The sequence below is a fragment of the Hemiscyllium ocellatum genome, chromosome 7, assembly GCF_020745735.1.
Source record: "Hemiscyllium ocellatum isolate sHemOce1 chromosome 7, sHemOce1.pat.X.cur, whole genome shotgun sequence".
NCBI lineage: Eukaryota > Metazoa > Chordata > Chondrichthyes > Orectolobiformes > Hemiscylliidae > Hemiscyllium > Hemiscyllium ocellatum.
In genome coordinates, this window is record NC_083407.1 from 70,738,024 (window position 1) to 70,757,130 (window position 19,107).

The 19,107-nt window shown below is 38.9% G+C and overlaps 1 protein-coding gene across 1 annotated transcript in view; it reads right to left on the bottom strand.

The window, feature by feature from the left end:
- Nucleotides 1-19,107, bottom strand: part of LOC132817615 (titin-like) — a 350,611-nt gene that overhangs the window by 280,961 nt on the left and 50,543 nt on the right. Inside the window, exons 39-40 of the mRNA XM_060828118.1 lie at nt 7,660-7,848; nt 3,912-3,968 (exon numbers count right to left, since the gene is read on the bottom strand). Coding sequence (XP_060684101.1) covers nt 3,912-3,968; nt 7,660-7,848 — 246 coding nt within the window. The remainder of the gene's footprint in view (nt 1-3,911; nt 3,969-7,659; nt 7,849-19,107) is intronic.

The following is a 19,107-nucleotide window of genomic DNA, read 5'->3' on the forward strand; positions in this document are numbered from 1 at the left end:
TGCATTTTCTGTTTTGTTGAATTTACAAGAGGTTAGTGCTGAAGTGAAGTCTTTAACCTTCACTCCATACTGTTCTTTTTGGCTGAGTTTTGATGCACTAATCACCTCTGTGTGCTTTACTGCTGATCTGAACTGATCAGGTATTTGGTTTGCATGGATATTTTCAGATGTTACTGCTGGAGTGTCCTTCTCTGCATGAAAGATACTTCCAAGATTTTTATCAGAAATTGACTCAGATTCTTCTTGAACATCAAATTCATTTGGAAAGTCTTTTGTTTCCATTGGGATTTGTTTTACCACTGTTCTGGCAAAAGTTGCTGTCCCTCTAGTTTTTGCTGTCAAGGGAGAATGTCTTAAAGCATGAATGGAAAATGTAAACGGTGTTTCATCTTGTGTTTCATTTTGCCTGTTTTGGGGTGTTCTAATTACCTCTGCCTGGCTAACTGCTGGTGCAGATTGAGCAGATATTCTATGACAATTCTCAGGTTTCTGAGTTGGTAAATCTCTCTGTACATGAATGAATCTCTCAGGTTGTTGTCCCAGAGGAGTCTCATGGTCTACCTTACTAGATTTATGTGCAGTATCTTTTACTTCTTTTGGTAGTTCTCTCATAAAAGAACTGACAAAACCTGAGGTTTCTTGCTCTCGTAAAATAGAGAATGTCATCAGTGGAGTAGAATCTTTAATTTGATCTTCATATTGTATGGCTTCATGATTGACTTTAGAGATGCTTGGCACATTTTCCTTCGATACTGGTTTTGTTTGATCAGTGATTAAATGGTCAAATCCAGACACCGGTTTTACTGAGACATTCCTAGCCCACTGGTCATGAATTGCATTTGGATCTTCTTTGTCTTCAACTTGACACGTTTTGTTCTTTCCTATCATGTTAGCTTCTAATGATGTTCTGAAAATGGTTGAGATTTCTTCTTCCTCTAAGGAAGAAGGTTTCGGTTTTTGTGTACGTTCTCTCATTATCTCAGCTTTTTCATCAAAACTGGATACATTGACTTCAGTTGTTTTGGAACCATTAAACATTGACTGGCTATTTTCAATTTCCTTTGCTAGTGAGTTCTGCGTACTTATTAAACTTTCAGACTGCTTATCAGAAAGTAAGCCATGGTCTCCCTTCAAGTCGGACTTACTTGGATAGTCTTTTAATTCCACTGGAATTTGCTTTATCAGTGTTCTGGTGAATGTTGGGAAATCTGTCTTCCACAACATTTCCATATACTCACTGTCTTCAGGCTGTGGTATTTCTTTAATTAACTTTGTTTCTTCAGCTGCTGGTGTGGAAGGTTTCAGAAAAATTCCCTCCTCTTTAGTTAGTAAATACCTTTGCATATCATTAGTGGATCCAAACCATTGGTCAGAAAGTGCCTGTGGTTCTTCACAACATTCACTTTCTAGTTCTTCTCTTGTATCATATTCCTTTTGAAAATACCATTCATCAGTTTTCTGCTCTTCCAATCTATGCTGACTTTTCTGTGAGCATTCTGTCTCTTGAATCAAATTATCTTTCAGAACTTGCTCTCTGAGTGAATGTGTGTCTTTCATTCTGCAAGACTGCTTAATAATATTTTCTTCAGGAGCTCTCTGTGGTCCTACTTCATGTGAAGGAAGACCTAATATCCACTCCATTCGATATTTAAATTCAGGACATTCTCTCTGCAAATATTTACCAGATGATAATTCCTGTTCTTGCACAAAATTTGACTTATAACTATCAAAATCCATGCGATCAAGGTCCCCCACACTTCTGCTGCGCCCTCTGTCCAAATCAGCATAATTGTATTTCAGATTGCCTTCAGTTGATGCTGTCTCCAAGTCAAATGATGCTTCAGAAAATGCAAGAGAAAACCTTTTTCTCCTTTTAGCTTCTCGTAAAAGCTGTAATTTAATTTTAGTGTCTTCATCAATCAAGCTATCCATGCTGCGAATCCTCCTAAAAAACCTAGATGACTGTATTTCTGCAGAATCATCATTAAACAAATCATGTTTTATTGGCATTCTTTCAAAATACATTGTACGCATCAGTTTGCTTTTAGAATTTGACTGCTTATGCAAAATTCCTGGAATCTGATATTTCTTATCAAAAGGAGATCCAACATGTCGGAGATCAACTCTAAGTCTTGCATTCCTTTTTTTAACTAAAGAGTCTATGCTCTTGTGAGCTATTTCTGATCTTTTCACAAAACTGATATAGTTTGCATTTTGCTCTTCTTTAAGGGCAACAAGTAAAGATGCAGTTGCTTCTGCTGAACCCTCAGAATTTATTGCAAATATTCTGTAACTCCCTGAATCTTTCTCTTCTACATTATTGATTTCCAAACTTGAGTTGTGAATATGCATCATGCTTTCTATTTTAATAATCCTTCTTGAATCTTTATGTATAGGTCTGTTGTTATGAAACCATGCAACTGTTGGTGCTGGACTAGCAACCAGTTTGCATTTAAAAATAGCTTGCTCTCCTTCCATTACAGATTTGAATTTTAGCTTTTCAGTAAAAGATGGCCTGAAATTTTCAGACCAGGAACTTATAGAAGATGTTCTGCTTGCACAACGATCAGCAGAAACAAGTTCCTGATCTAAATAATCTTCAGCATCAGAAAAAGCTTCCCGCATGTTTTCTCTGTTCTCCAAATGTTCTCTCCCGTCACCAAAAAATAATTCTGCAAAAAAAGCATGAAGTTTCAGTTCAAACATTTTAAGAATTAAGTTTAGTACAAATCTGTAATACAGTGAAATGATGAATGTAATACATAAGCTTTTCCACAAATACTATAAAAATTCACTCACCATATTTGTTCGAATAAACGCAAGACCATTTTCTGTTTTAATGATTCTGAGCAGGAAAATCGCTCGTTCTTTGTTCCTTCTTCAGACTGTCGTAATTTCTTCTCAAAAATCATTAGAGCGTATGTTTTCAAAAAAACATAAAGTGATCTCATGACAGAATTTTGTTTTTGTTTTGTAATGTAAAATCTGTCCCTATAATGATTGGGGGATAGTTAGGTTATTACAAGATCTTACCTGACTTGCAGACAGCAGAATAAACGCCCTTTCTGATCTTGCAGCATAGATAAATTGTACAGCCAGTTTGGTAAACAAAGTTTTAAAATTTTAATAAATAGAAGGAAATAAATTTATCTGTAACAGTAATCCTTCTAATTTGCATGAGAAGGCGTTTATTCGAACTAATATAGTTGCTAGATTCACAATGTTACGCAAAACTGCCAGCGTACATGAACACATACTGCTATCTGCAAGCCAGTGTAAATACATGAAGATAGACTGATGTCATGTAAATGGAAAAACTAGACACAAAAATGAAAAATACCCTAACCAAGTTGCTTTAGCAAAATGTACCCTCCAGTCCTCCTAAATACCAGATGCAATTATTATTGTAAAACTTAATGGAAACTCAGAAATAAATGAGACAAACAAAAGTACTGATTCAAGTAATCACAATATAAACACATACTTCTGGCATTGAATCATTAACTGACAAATAATTGACATTTGAATTAAATGCCTCATTATATACCTTATAATAGAACCCGACATGCATCTCAATATATTCCTGCTGCAGCATATTAATTATGATAATAAGCAATTCGAAATTGAAATTTAGCTGAATTATGAGGAACTAATAATAAAGTAAAGTTGCCTGTAATATAAATATTGAGGTTAAAGGATTATTTTATTTACATCAATATGAAAATGATGTTAACAAACCAGACTTGTAAACAAATCAGATAGAAACAGATAACATGTGATTTTGATATTTTGCAATGCAACACAAGTTATTATGATGGCAAAATATCAATGCATACAGGGCAGTAAACATTAGAACCTAAAATTGTTATAAAATTAAAGAAATTTTTATCAAATAATGATAAAAGTATTACCTCTCACTTCCATTTCTATTTGCTGTTCAATTTTGTCTTGAATCTTTTCCTTGACAGCTGCATGAAAATGAATAATATTAAATATCATAGCAAGTATGTAACACCCCTTTTCCATTCCTACATTAAAAAAAATGCAAAACAAGAAAATAAAACTAAGAATACATGGACTATGCAAAGACATCCGAAACATACATGCAAAATTGTTACAGTATAGTTGCTAATTAGGGTTTCCAGAAGGCTTTACCAGGCAACTGGTTGATTCACAAAGCGAATTCAGACAATTCAGGATTTTACAAAAAAAAGTTCATTCTCCATTTTGTTCTGTACCAAAACATCAAACATGCCTCAACATGCCTATTCTGATTTCAGGAAAAAAAGAAATGCAATAATCCACAGGTCAAAAGATGACTTTCTGCAAAGAATCTTTCTATGAGATGTGCTGAGATGCATGATAGAGTCACATTGGGAAGGACCAAAGCATGCAATTGCCAACCTGTCACTCTAAGTAGTGTGTTGCACGCTGTTTCTCCAGCAGAGTTAACCGCTTTGCATGAATAAGTGCCACTGTGGCTTTGGCTGACTTTCTGTAACTTTAAACTGCATAGCAACCCATCATGTTTAATGGAACACAATGAAGACTCTTCAACTATGCGTTGGTTGTACAGCCAAAGTACACAAGGTGATGGTACACCTTTTACAAGGCAAAACAGTAAAACATCTTCTCCATTTTGTGCAATGACTTCTGGTGGCAACTTTTCTAAGAACATCGGTGCTATGGCTCCAGTGTCTATCAGTTCATCGAAGGGCACTACGTCAGGATAATAGTCGTGACTTCTTGGCTTCTCTCTTCCAATTGGCCTTTTGGTTGAAGATGGTGGTGGGCTTGATGGCTTCTTTAATACTTCTGGTTTGCTATCAGATGTAATGTGTGGCCTTTGTTCAGTTTTAGTGCTATCTGAATTGCTATCAGTGGGAATTTTTGCACCTGTTTTGGGTTGTGATTCTTCAGCTATGCAAGAATAAAATCAGGATAAATGTTAACTGTCTTATCAATTTCAGCAAAGTAAATATTTGTACAATTTTATAACAGCAAGACTCAGTGTTTGCAATAATACATGCATATTGGTGTGATGAAATGTCTAGTGTTAAGTTTTATATAAATCACTAACTAAACATTTTTAATTAAAATTAAAAGGTAAATTTAGAATTTTCTTAACACGATACTAGACTTATTTGGGAAATGAAACAATGAAGTGGATGGATCTGGATTTTGTTTGTAAATAAAATTATAAACAACCACCTTCAACTATTAGTACAGCAGTAGTCTTCATTTCACCACCTTCATTTCTTGCAGTACAGCTGTACTGTCCCTGATCTTCTAAGTGCACATTAAGGATTGTGAGTGACATGACATTTCCAATCTGAGAAATCTTCAGTCTTTCTGATTCTTCCAGTCTTTTGCTTCTGTGACTCCAAATTACCTCTGAGAAAGGTTCCCCACTAAAAGAACAGATGAATTGTGCCACCTGACCAGCTTTCACCCTCAGATCACTAAGTTCAAGCAGAATCATAGGCATCTCAAGGGCAGGTTTAGCTGCAGTAACAGTTATTTCAGCTTCACATTTAACCTCACCATAAAGATTTATAGCTTTACATCTATAGGTCCCTGTGTCTTTTTCTTGAACTTCTTGTATAATTAATTCAGATGATGTCAAGACTTCATCCTCTGTTATAGTGATAATTTTCAATCCCTTAACTTCCGTAAGTTCTTGATCTTTTCTGTACCATTTTATTTCTGCTCTTGGGAATGCCAGGATTTGACATTTTAGAGATGCAGTTTCACCTAACAAAACTGTAACGCTATTCATATCTTGCAGGATTTTTGGTGAACTTTGGCAGCCACTTCTGACTGCTTCTGTCTTCGCAATTTTTTGGTGTTCTTCCCATCTTTCAGAAGAAACTGTTGTGCTCGATGAACTCATGGAAACACTTTCAAACATCTGAACATTGTAAGTATGTTCTTGCTGTGAACTGATTTCTTTTGCATAGTTCTTTGTATGCGTTATGGTCACAGGGGACTCCACATGCATTTCTGATACTTCAAAAGTCTTTGAAACGATGGATTCCTCTACAGCTTTTCCAGAAGTTGTTATGCTCTGACTATCTATGCTTTGCACTTTGTAATCTGAGTAACAAAAGACAAAATATTAATCATGATATTAAATCATGACTGACAAAATAACAAAAGCAACAGCTCATGTTGTCCAAAGGGCAACCCAGCATGCTAGCCACATGCTCAAGAAGTGCAATTCACTTGATTGAGGAAAACTCCCATGTCCTTTTCCTCAATGTCATCTGCTACATTCTATTGGAGAAAACAGCATTCATGGAACAAAGATGAAGATTTAGTTCTTCTCTTGCAAATACTCAAGATGAAGATGAATGCATCTAAATATATGAAGATGAAAGGTTTTCCAAATAGTGTAAAAAGTGATCAGATTTTAGAAACATGAGGTGGTAGGAAGAATGAAACCAAAGCATAGTAGAAAAAAAGTCAGTGATAAAATATGCTCTCAAAAATAGCACAGAAAATCACATTTGTAGGATAAATTGTTTGAACTTCAATTACTGTACATTTAGTACCACTAGATTTTTCAGCAGCACCATTTATTTTGTTTGCATGTATATTGCCCGACATGAGCTGTACTTTGCTGAAATTGCTGAATAAGTTAACACTATCCTCATTTTATTCTTGCATCAAAGAAGGGTGGCATTGTTCTCAGAATTATCAAAATTAAGTACCAGGACTTTTCTAGGCTTCATTAACTGTCCAATATGCAATCCTTAAGTTTCTGATTTGGGGACACCAGAAACTATTGCATAAAATTTGATTGCTGCCCCACACTTGCCTACTTAAAATGCTGTTAATAAAAGTAGGCAATTGTTTATGTTGCTCCTTCAGAAGAACCAAACGAGGACATACATAAGCTACTAAGTCATTGATGTAATCAATCTTTTTATATCCTGGAAAGGAAATCAGGGTTTGAACTGTATGACTGGCATTATGAATGAAAAGCCAAAGCACAGACTTGTAACATTAAAAAAACAATATGTCTTTGTATGATTGAATTACTTAGGTGCAACTGATAAAAACTTTCATCTTACTTTATAATTCTCTGGAAAAATCTAAAAATTGAAACCACTGCAAGAGAAGACCTAACCTTAATCAAAAAATCCAAACAAATGATTAAATTAAAAACTTTATTCCTTATTAAATTTACAGTTGTAACACGTTCTTTAAACAAAAGAGATTTATTTAATGATAAAGGATGATCATGTTATGGTGGAATCCCACAGTGCACAGCAGATGGCCTCTGTTGTTTACTTCAGAGGTGGATGAGAGAACTGGCCATTAGATACTATAGATGTGAAAAGAAATGTAGACTAGGTGAGTTGCTTGATGAGGTCTAAAGCTGATGAAAATGCTTCAACAAATGGGAGGTACAAAGGTAAGGTGGAATGGTGTTCAGCAGTACAAGCACAAAATGCACATGCTGTCCCGAGAAGTGAACACAGTTGCTGGCCGAATTGTGATGATGTTTAGAAAAGAATGATGCAGGCAATGTCAAACAATGAGAACAACCACAGGCAGAAAAATGCTTCAAAGTTCATATCAGGAAAACAGAGATATAAAAATAATGAAAGATGTAGCAATGTAAAGCCAAAAATAATGATTAAATTAGTTTACCTTCCAGTTTTAAGTTTGCAGTACATGACACCTCTCCAGCAGAGTTGGATGCCACACATTTATAGATTCCTTCATCCTCTGGGTAGACTTCAGCAATTTCCAGCTGATAAGTATCTTCAAACTGAACCATCTTGAAGAATCGTGATTGTTTGATCTCCTTCTGCTTACTGTACCATGTAACCTTGAGATCTGAAGATATTTTTAAAATAAATGCATTTTCATCAAAACACATTGCCCCAAGTTGATCTTGGCAACAAATCCTAACTTTATGAACTATGAGCCTAAATATGTCATAATTAAATTCACTATAATAGTACAGTATTTATAATTTGAAATATTGCAGCTGAAATATGAAAGAAGTAGGAGCATCCCAAAGATCTGTCGTGCATGTAAAGGAAGCAAGGGCAGAAAGTAGCATCCCATAAAAACAATGGGAATCTGAGCAGCAAAGAAAAATGTGGGGCATGAAGAAGCACACTATAAAAAGAAATCTGCTGCTTAAATGTTAAATAACAGAAGAAAGAACATAAAATTGACATCATAGTCAGCACAGAATGGTATGCATTCGAGCCTTAGAATTACTGTTTGGTGTTTCCTGTGTTTTAGTTGTCTTAAACAATACAATTTAGGTTTTAAAAGAAGACAGATCAAATAGCCTTAATCAAGGATTTTTCATTTGACTCTTTCATTGGCATGTGGGTGTTGCCGGCAAGACTGACATTTGTTTAAGTGTAAACCACATCTCTGAGGGTCTGCAGTCATATGTAGGCCAGATCACAGAGGACAGATTCCCGCCCTAAAGGACATTAGTGAACCAGATGGGTTTTATGACAGTTGATGCAGTCACATCAGTCCAGCCTTTAGCTCCACACTTTTATTGAATTTAATTTTCACCACCTGTCAAGGTGGGTTTGAACCCATGTTTCCAGAGTATTAGCCTAAAACCTCTAGATTAGTCAGCCAGTGACATTACCACAATGCCACCACCTCCACTAAGTAAATTAGGTGTAACGCAACCAATATTACCAATATCCAATTTTCACTGAATAAATGGCTGGCACATTTATATAATCCATAAACATATGCTTAATTAAAATAAATAATTAACAAAATTGAAGTCGAATTGAATGCATCAACTGATTATAATCCAAACATCAGTTAATGCAATTCACAGTAAACACAAACCACTGCTGACCATAATGAATAAAGATTGTTGCAGCATAGACTGCATGTTGAAACTGCAGAATATGGGAACTTGTGGACACTAAGATTAGGAAATGTAGGATGTAGGAAACGATGTAGGAAGTGTATCCATCATGAGATGTCCCAGGTCAGTTTCCACGAGCATGACTGTAAAGTTCAGTCTGAAACACAGAGAGGGATAGAAACTTCTGGATGGAGCCCAGACACAGCTCCAAGGAAATTACACATGTAGAAGAACAACCGTATCATTTTCAGTCAGCATGGAAGGAGGAATGTAGGGGAAAAGTGGGGAAGTGCTCTGAAAATAGTGGCATTCGACATTGCAACATATCTGCTATTTGTGGGAGTAAAGATGAAGGCAGCAGTCACAAATGTCAGAATGCTAACTGGACTATCATGGAGCAGGAAATTTCAAAAGGTAGGGAGTAAAAAAGGAAGAGAAAAGTCATCATCAGGGGCTACATGATAAGTAGGAAACAGTAGAATCTTTCATGGTCATAACAGAGCATCAAAAAGAATGTGTTGTCTGTGTCATAAAGGTTTTCTTCATGAACAACTGCAAAAGAAAATGCAGCAGAAATATTTTTTTCTTTCCACGTCACACCAATGTCATTGGCAAGGTCACTGAGCGGACCCTGCTTAATTAGTATCAGAGGTTAAGCTAAAAAGCAAAACTTCACTGATGCAAATTTCAGGATTGCGATCTGAGGTTGAATTGACCGGATCAGGAAGGTACATGAATGGCTGGAGAGTGGTGTGGGGAAGAAAGGGCCTCATTTAAATGGTACACTGCCAACAACAACCCATTTTTTATTTTTCACAGTTTGTGAATTGCACATCCCTAACTGCACTTGAGCAGGTGGGTGAAGGTGAGAGTAAAAGGCAGATCAAGGAAAGTAGTAAGGATTACATAAATGGTCAGGAACAGATAAAGTTACAGATTTTAAAATGTAAGTATAAATTATATCAGTATAAAATAAATTGAAATTAGAGCAAGAGGGCAAGAAAGCAAATTAAAACTGTGAGTTAAACATATATAGTATCCAACACAAAACTAGGAATCTAGAGACAATTCATTGAGTGGAACTAGATATAAGAGGAATAAATGAAACATAACTGCATTATGAACAGGAATGACACTGTCAGCCTCATCCCCTTTCTTAGTAATAGTCTGAAGGTGCCCCAGTCTGTTGCAACCTTAGTGTTGGTAGCTTTCAATCACATAACCACCTCATGAAGGATGCTTATATAGCCATAAGATATAGGAGACATAAGACTTTCCCTCCACACCCTTCCGTGGCAATGAGTTCCATTGAATCAACCATCTCTGGCTGAAGAAGTTTCTTCTTATCTCCATTCTAAAGGATCTTCCTTTTACTCTAAAGCAATGCCCTCAAGTTCTAGCCTCTCCTGCTAATTCCCAACATCCACACCATCCAGGCCAATCGGTATTCTGTAAGTTTCAATTAGATCCCCTCTCATCCTTCTAAACTCCATCGAGTATAGACCAGAGTCCTTAAATGTTCTTCATTTGTTAAGCCTTTCATTCCTGGGATCATTCTTATGAACCTCCTCTGGATCCGCTCCAAGGCCAGTACATCCTTCCTGGGGTATTGGGCCCAAAATTGCTCACAATACTCTAAATGTGATCTCAGCAGAGCTTTATATAGCCTCAGAAGTACATCCCGGTTTTTAATATTCTCGTCCTTTCAAAATTGTATTTGCTTTCCTAACTACCAACTCAATCTGCAAGTTAACCTTAAGAGAATCCTGGACTAGGACTCCCAAGTCTCTTTGCACTTCATACTCCTGAATTTTCTCCCCATTTAGAAAATAGTCCATGCCTCTCTTCTTCATACCAAGGTGCACAATCTCACACTTTCCCATGTTGTACTCCATCTGCCATCTCTTTGCCGAGTTTACTAACCTGTCCAAATTTTTTCACAGCCTCCTTATCTCCTCAATACTATCGGTCTCTCTACCTATCTTTGTATGATCTGTAAACTTAGCCAGAATGCCCTCAGTTCCTTCATCTAATCATTAAGTACAATGTGAAAAGTTGTCCCAACACTGAGCCTTGTGAAACACCACTAGTGACTGGTTTCCATCCCCACTCTCTGCTTTCTGCCAGATTGCCAAGTTTCTATCCACCTTGCCTCTGACACCATGGCCCCTTATCTTACTCAGCAGCCTCCTGTGTGGTACCTTGTCAAATGTCTTCTGGAAGTCCAAGTAGATAACATCCATTGGCTCTCCTTGGTCTAAACTGCTCATTACCTCCTCAAAAGATTCTAACAGATTTGTCAGGTATGACATCCCCTTGTTGAAACCATGCTGACTTTGCCCTATTTTATCATAAACTTTCAAGTAATCAGAAATCTCATCCTTCACAACAGACTCCAAAATCTTACCAATGACCAAGGTCAGGCTTATTGACCTGTAATTTCTTTTCTTTTGCTTCACTCCTTTCTTAGATGGGGGGGGGCGGATTACATGAGTGATTTTCTGATAAGAAGAGGGATGGTAAATACAGAACTGAAGATGTTGTATCTAAACACACACAGTATATAACATAAGGTAAATATCTCTGGGATCTTCCCTGAAAGATCACTACCGTGCCTCCACTATCTCTTCAGCTATCTCCTTCAGGTGAGGTGTAGCCCATCTGGTCCAGGTGATTTATCCATCTTCAGACCTTTCAGTTTTTCTAGCATCTTCTCCTTGGTGATGGTCACCATCCTCACCACTGCACCACACACCTCCACTCCCCCCCCCGCCAATTCTGTTGAATTTTTGGGATATTACTCGTGTCTTCCACAAGCTGCTCCAAAAAGCCATCTCGTAGATATTACACAAATACCTTTTCTTGTGATCCATTGCCCAGCTAATTTTCCGAGTCCACCTGCATATTGAAATCCCCCATGACCACTTGCTTCTCTTACACACCTTTTCTATCTCCTGGTATTTCCTGTGCCCAACATCCTGTCGACTGTTTGAAGGCCTGTATATAACTCCCATTATGGGTTTTTTTTACCTTTGTGTTCCTCAACTCTACCCAAACAGATTCTACATCATCTGACCCTATATTTCTTGCTATTGATTCAATTTCTTTTTTTTAACTAATAAAGCAACCCCAAACCCCTCTGCCCACCTGCCTGTCTTTTCGATAGGATATTTAGCTCCAAATCCTGATCACTTGCAGCCATGTCTCCGTGATGCCCACCACATCGTACCTGCCAAATTCGATCTGTGTCACAAGCTCATTTACCTTATGTTGTATACTCTGTGCACTGAGATACAACACCTTGAGTCCTGTATTTACCATCCCTCTTCTCATTGTCATCCCTTTATCCAGTGTGCTTGAAATTTGATTCCTAACCCTTTCCAAGCACACTGTCCTATTTTGGGTTTTGAAGACTTTAATAACATCTCCTGAGTTTTCCTTTCTTTTCATTTTTTTCACTCGTTTCCATGCAGTCAAATCCACTCACACAGATGTTAACCTGTTGCTTTGTTTCCTATTTACCAATATATTTCATGGAGTTTTACCCTTCCTTTCCCCACACTTATCAATTTAAAGTCCTGTTGACCACCCTATTTTCCCTCTCTGCTAGAACATTGGTCCCAGCTCGGTTCAGGTAGAGACAGTCTCAATGGTACAGACCCTTTCTGTTCCAATACTGATGCCAGCTGTCCTTGACAGCACTCAACACTCTGGCCCGGTGCAGTGGTCTCCCCATGTGGTGGTCTTGTCCAGGCATGGAGATTTCGACCCCGTGTGGAGGTCTTCTTCAGCGTCACCTTGCAGGTATTCCAACGGCCTGCTGGGTGGTCTCGGCCCAGAGTGGTCGTCTTCTTCTGTGGAGGCTTCCGCCCCAATATTCTAGTGGCCAAGTGTGGTGGTCTCGTTCTGGCTGTGTCTTCCAGGTACTCCATTGCTGCTTAATTTGCTTTCCTCAAGGAAAGCCAGTTCCACCTTTAACAGAACTGTGATGATGTTTGTCGTAATTTCTTTTTTCTTATTACGTATGACTTCTGTCATTAATATAGACATCATGGTAGGGTGACTTGTAAAGTGATTCACTGTATTTTTTGTATAAAAGTACACAGGACAATAAATTTCTATTCTATTCTACCACTGCCTTAGCTCACTTGCTGTGGAAAAATTCATTTATTCATTCTCTTGTTATTTCTAGCTCAGTACTTCGCAAACACTTTCCTTCTGAGACTCAATTTCAACACTTGATGATTGCTGTAAGCCCTCACTGAGAACAGTGAGCGTGAAATTAGAGAGAGACAAGAGAGAAGTGGGACTGGGAGGAATGGACGTGTAACCAACTGCTATAATGTGATTAGAACTCCCATGGCAGCCATTAGTGCCTTTGAGTCCATGACCCCAAAATTCTCCAAAGCCCACTATGGGAAGCTCTTCTGTAGACTTTACCATGCCAATGCACTCCTGACCATCCTTCCACAAATCTCCATAAACATTCATCCAATTTTCTACTGTCCCTGTCCTAACTCACTCCTGCACTTACTAACCTACTATGTCTCCTTGTTGAGTTACATTTTGATCTTTAAATGCTATTATCAAATCCATTTATGGTTTTGCTCCACCGATACCTCTCCAGTCCTACGATCCTCTGAAATATCTGCGATCCTTTAAGTCAGACTTTTTGAGCATTCCAAGTTTCAATGCTTTACCCATCGGTGATGGTGCCTTCTGCTTCCAGGGACATAAGCTCTGAAATTCCCTCACTTTGTCTGTTTGCGTGGAGTTTGCATATTCTCCCCGTGCCTGCGTGGGTTTCCTCCGGGTGCTCCAGTTTCCTCCCACAGTCCAAGGATGTGCAGGTCAGGTGAATTGGTCATGCTAAATTGCCTGTAATGTTAGGGGCACTAGTCGGGTGAATGTAGAGGATGGGTCTAGGTGGGTCGCTCTGCAGAGAGTCGGTGTGGACTTGTTGGGCCGAAGGGCCTGTTTCCGCATTGTAGGGAATCTAATCTAATCTAATCTAATCTAATCATCTTTGTTTTCTTAAACATCACTTTGGCAATAGGTCATTGTTCCAATATATATTTTAAGGTGGTTTAGTGTGTTTTCTTATCATACTCCTGTTAAGTGCCTTGGCAGATTTTGCTGTGTTACAAACACAGTATAAATAAACTTTTGTCATTTAAATATTGCAGGTTATAATGTACATAGAAAGAAAAGAAACATTGGACCAGCTGTACTAAGTAGTGGTTAGAAAATGGCATTAGAGAAATAAAACATAACTGCAGAAACAACCGGCAGTTAGAGTGGAATACCCTGGACACTGGCTGCAGGGATCATGATCTAAATGTTTATCCTGTAACCAATGAAAGCAATACAGGGAGTAGGCAAATTTCACACTGTAATATTAAAGTTTGGGGGCATGCAGTCCAGTGCTAAACGCACTGTTGAGGGGCTATATGTCTCAGTAGAGGCTATGATTTAAACCTAATCTGCAGTATTTTGACTACAGCAGGGGCTTGAACTGGTTAAAGACAGTCAAAGATTAAGCAGAATCTATATAGTACAACAGGCCAACGCTCTCAGATACCATGCTGAAGGTCTTGATTTTGGAGTTCACATTCAAACAAATTGCAAAGTCAGCGAGAACAACCTAGCCTTGAGCATTTGGATGCAGTGTCAAAATAAATCTAATATTCTCACATGTGAACAGTCAGGTTTGGAAACTTCAGCTTCAAATGTCATTTCCTAAGTGCCATCAGTCTCACACAATGTTCCTTTTACCACATTTCCTTCACTTGCCTACCAACAATCATGATCAACTAAAACTCATACCTCACGTTCACAATTGTAGCTCACCCTCATACCCTCTGAAGTCCTGTAAACCCCAAACTTACACGCTGCAGCTTGCACACACTGTCAGTTCTGTAATCTGCACCACATTCAAATAGTTTGTGCCACATTCACAATCACAGCTTCCACTCTTTGCAGGACATGGTGGCCTCTAATAGATAAGAAAGCAACTCAGTGAAGGCTGTGTGCAATGATGCATCTGCTCATCCCATAGAGGAGACAGTGCTTTCCACTACTGCAGTAGTGATCACTGAGGCAGTAACCAGCAGCAGGGCTAAAACCACTGAGGCTGACAGTAAATTCCAACTTAGTACCTTCTAAATTCATACTTCACCCTCCACCAAAAAGGTTGAAGGTCACGCAGATAAAAATTCTTCATCCATGAGCACTGCCACACTCCCATTACTAATGGCAAGAAACATGAAGAGGTCGGATTCCAGATGGACTTTCCAGCAGAGTTTGCATTATATTTTTTCCAAAGGGGAAGTGGCAGCAAATCTGTGGACCCAACCATGAACCGTGTCTGAGACATCTTTGTTTCCATGGCAGCACAAGAAGGCTACACCCAGCATATCATATCACCAAATCTCAGTTTTCATGATGAAGGTTCAGAAAGTTGCCATCACGGCTCCAGATACCAATACAGATACTGAAAGGGTTTTGCAGAGTCTCTCGATCCAACAATCCACCTTACAGCAGAGCCAGAGGATTGCCAAGGCACCAGCCCGAGGGAGTAGCATTGGACTGTGCAGCGCAAACCTGCTGTGCTTCCTCTGGATGTCAGCGTTCGTGCTCCAACCACTGCCATTCTGCCAGTGGCCCTGTTGCTTTTTCAGCCAGCCAGCTCAGTTTATCACTGAGCATGCTGAGGTGTGAAGCCAGGCTTTCAAATCCCAGTGCTGCTCCAGATTGCCCTGCAAGGCATTTGCAAAGAGCCATTCTTCCATCAATTACTGTGCTGTCACTGAGGTAGAAATAAATAGTTGCACTAGGGCAGACCAAAGCACTTAGAAGATAGGCCCTAAGGAAATGCGCAAGGATGATTAATTCAAGTATTTGGATGCTATGTTGAACAAAGTTGTTGTAAGATGGTTACTTCCTGGTGGCTTTTATTTTAGGATTGAAGAAATTCTGATGATCCAGTAAAAACGGATGGAAGGCATGGGTTTTCTAAACAACGGAGATTAATTGTTTGATTCATGAGAAACAAAGTCAAATGATGCACTTGAACAAAGCCCAGCTGGTACATTGGTGGGGCTGGCTTCTTGCTCCCTTTCTTCCATCTGCTTACTCCTTCTTCTGAGGTCCCTGCCATAACCCTGGTGGTAATTAAAGGCTGTGTCTTTATCATGACTAGGTTTTAAAGGAAGGAACAGATCAAACCAAGGTGGCTTCTTGCTCTGGCCAGTACAAAGGCTCCTGCAGAATGATCTCGACAGGGTAATCATTGTTTTAGCACTCTACTATCTGCATGATGATGGTCCACATTGCAACATGTTGACCTTGTGTGGTTGGTTTGCCAGGGGGTGTTATTAACAATGTAAAACTCATTGTCCTTGATTCCTGTCTCTGTTTTGGCTAAATGATTGTTGCAACTGAAGACTGACATAGAATAAATGCCTCATGACTACACCCAGGATAGAAGCCATTCACTAGGATGATGTGTTGAATATGGTTACATAAGAAATCCGTATTGAATGAGTGGAAAACATAATGCTTTCAGTACGCATCATCACTGGGGTGCAGAGTTCACAAAGCCAGAACGGTGTGGTCGACTGAACCTGCATTATCCTGCAAAAAGCTATATGCATACTCCTCCTGTCTCCCTCAATTCGGAGGAATATGTTGAAGACAGAACCTCTGTCTTTTCTCTGATGCAGTACTGAATGACAAACTGGGAAATGTTAGCCATGTTCCCATGCTAGCCTGGAAGGATCTAGACCTGAACAAAGTGAATGCTATGGTCACCTTCATAGTCACTGAAAACCCTGGCCTCACCCTGATTGCAGGTTGCAGATCTGAATCCAAGCTGTCACATACTTCTGTGATGATCTCTCTGGCGAACTGCAGGTGCCTCTTCCTGGCCTAGTTGCAGACAGGACAAATGCTGCCGTGTGATCATAACTGTTAAGAGCTCCTTTTGAGAGCCTGTTCCCTATTCTCTCCTCAACGTTGCTACTCCACTGCTGTTGCATCTACACCATCTCCCTCTCACCCAGCAGTGCAGGGAAACGTCCCACAATTGGGAGAAAGTGGTGCTTAGGACCTCTGTGGACACATGTAATGCCTGACCCATATGCAGCACTCACTCTACGGATTTTATCAACTCTTCCAAATGCTCAGCACTTCCAAAAATTTAAACAAGGTCAGTGTAATATGTTCATGACCTGTTTTAATAGCATTGTTGAGAATGCCTGACTTGCCACTGAGTATAATTTTGCCTGAGAATCTTGAATAAAATGCATTGAGGAGATGGTGATGTTGTCGTAATGGCACTGGAATCACAATCCAGTGGCCCCAAGCTAATGTTCTGGGGATGGAAACAAAAAATGCTGGAGAAGCTCATTAGGTCTTGAAGTAGAGAGACAAACATAGATAATGTTTTGAGTCTGATATGACTTCTTCGGACCATAGCTGGCAGTTGGTATAATTTAAATTTCATTCATAAAACTCTGAAAATGCAAGCTAGTGCCACTAACGATTACCATCACATGTCATAAAAACCCATCTGATTCAATAATGTCCTTTAAAGAAGAAATTCTGTTGTCCTTACCTGGTCTTGTTCACATGTAAGTCTGGACCTACAGCAACGACTCTTAATGGCCCTCTGAAGTGACATATCAAACCATTTAGTTCAAGAGCAAGTAGGGAAGTGCAAAAAATGCTGGAATTATTAGTGATACCCAAAAAGAATGAAGAGGGAAATACAGCAGCAAGATTCAAAATGACATTGTTGGCATCAAGTCAGTGTTGTATGCAGAGAAACATTATGGTCTACCTTCTATCTATATGTCTATTACACATATGAACATCCCACACTATCATATTCATATGTACATGTGCTCAACTGCCATGGATGTAGTAAAGGTCAAAGCACAGTGAATGTTGGAAATCTGAAATAAACACAGAGACTGCTGAATATCAAACTCAGCAGGTCTGGCAGTATCTATAGAGGGATAGAGCTATGAAAAGATTAATCCTGTTTCTCCCTCACAGATGTGCCAGGGCTGCTGAGTTTCTCCGGCATTCTCTGTGTTTTGTCATGGAAAGAGTCTTGTCACTAAACCAGTATTCTCATGCTAAAATTACTGGTGCTATGTAGTCAAATTTTACATACCCTGCAGTGAATTTTATGTTATAAATATATGAACATCCAATCCAAAAACAAGAATAGATGACTCAGCCCTTTAAGCCTGCTCCACCATTTAAGAAGGTCAAGGCTAATCTGATTTTTACCTCCACTGTACATGCCTGCATATCCAGAAGGCACTGCAGAGGAATACCAGCAAATAAAAGTTGACACCAAATTCTGTACATCACAAGGGCCAGACAGAGAAGAAGGAATCATGGATTAGGATACATGGTAGGCCATTTCAAACTGAGATGAGGAAAAATGCCTTCACTTGGAGGCATTGGGACCTTGGGAATTCTCTACCACACAATGATGTGGAGGTGAAGTCACCAAATATATTTAAGAAAGAAGTAGAAAGATGTGCAAGAACTCAAGGTGCCAACGGATATGGAGAGAGAAGAGGAATGTGACATTGAGGTAGAGTGTCAGCCATGACTATGTTGAATGGGCTTGATGTGCTGTATGGTTTTATCCTAATCCTCCTTTCTTTTTGCTACATTTCCAGATGGTACTAAGTAAAGAAAAGATGGAAATTGTGGAGGCACTGGCCACAAGCCTTCTGAAATGAGAGGCAATGCCAGAGAATTGGAGAATTACCGTGCTGGAAAGGTTTCTTAGAGATGATAATCCAGCACAAAGTTAACAGTCACTTGGAAAAGAGTTTATCAATAAAAAACATGGAATATAAAGACAAAAAGATGCATATAAATCCACTGGCTTGGCCTCAGTAGGAGTATTGCAGTCAATTCTGGGCACCATATTTCAGGAAGGATTCAAATTAGAATGGCATTGGGTAGATTATCAGGGCTGTGGGACTTTAGTAATGAAAGTAAATATGCAACAATAACAATGGCTCTCCTTGGACATAGAAGATCAAGAAGTGATTAAGTTACAGTTTTCAAGATAATGAAAGCATTAGAGAAAGCAAAGTTCTTCCTTCTGAGAAGTGAATCAATCACTAGAGCTGATGGTTCTAAACTCACTGGCAAAAGATCTAGAGGGAAGATGGGGAGAATGGTTTTCACTCACAGTTGTCAAAATCTGG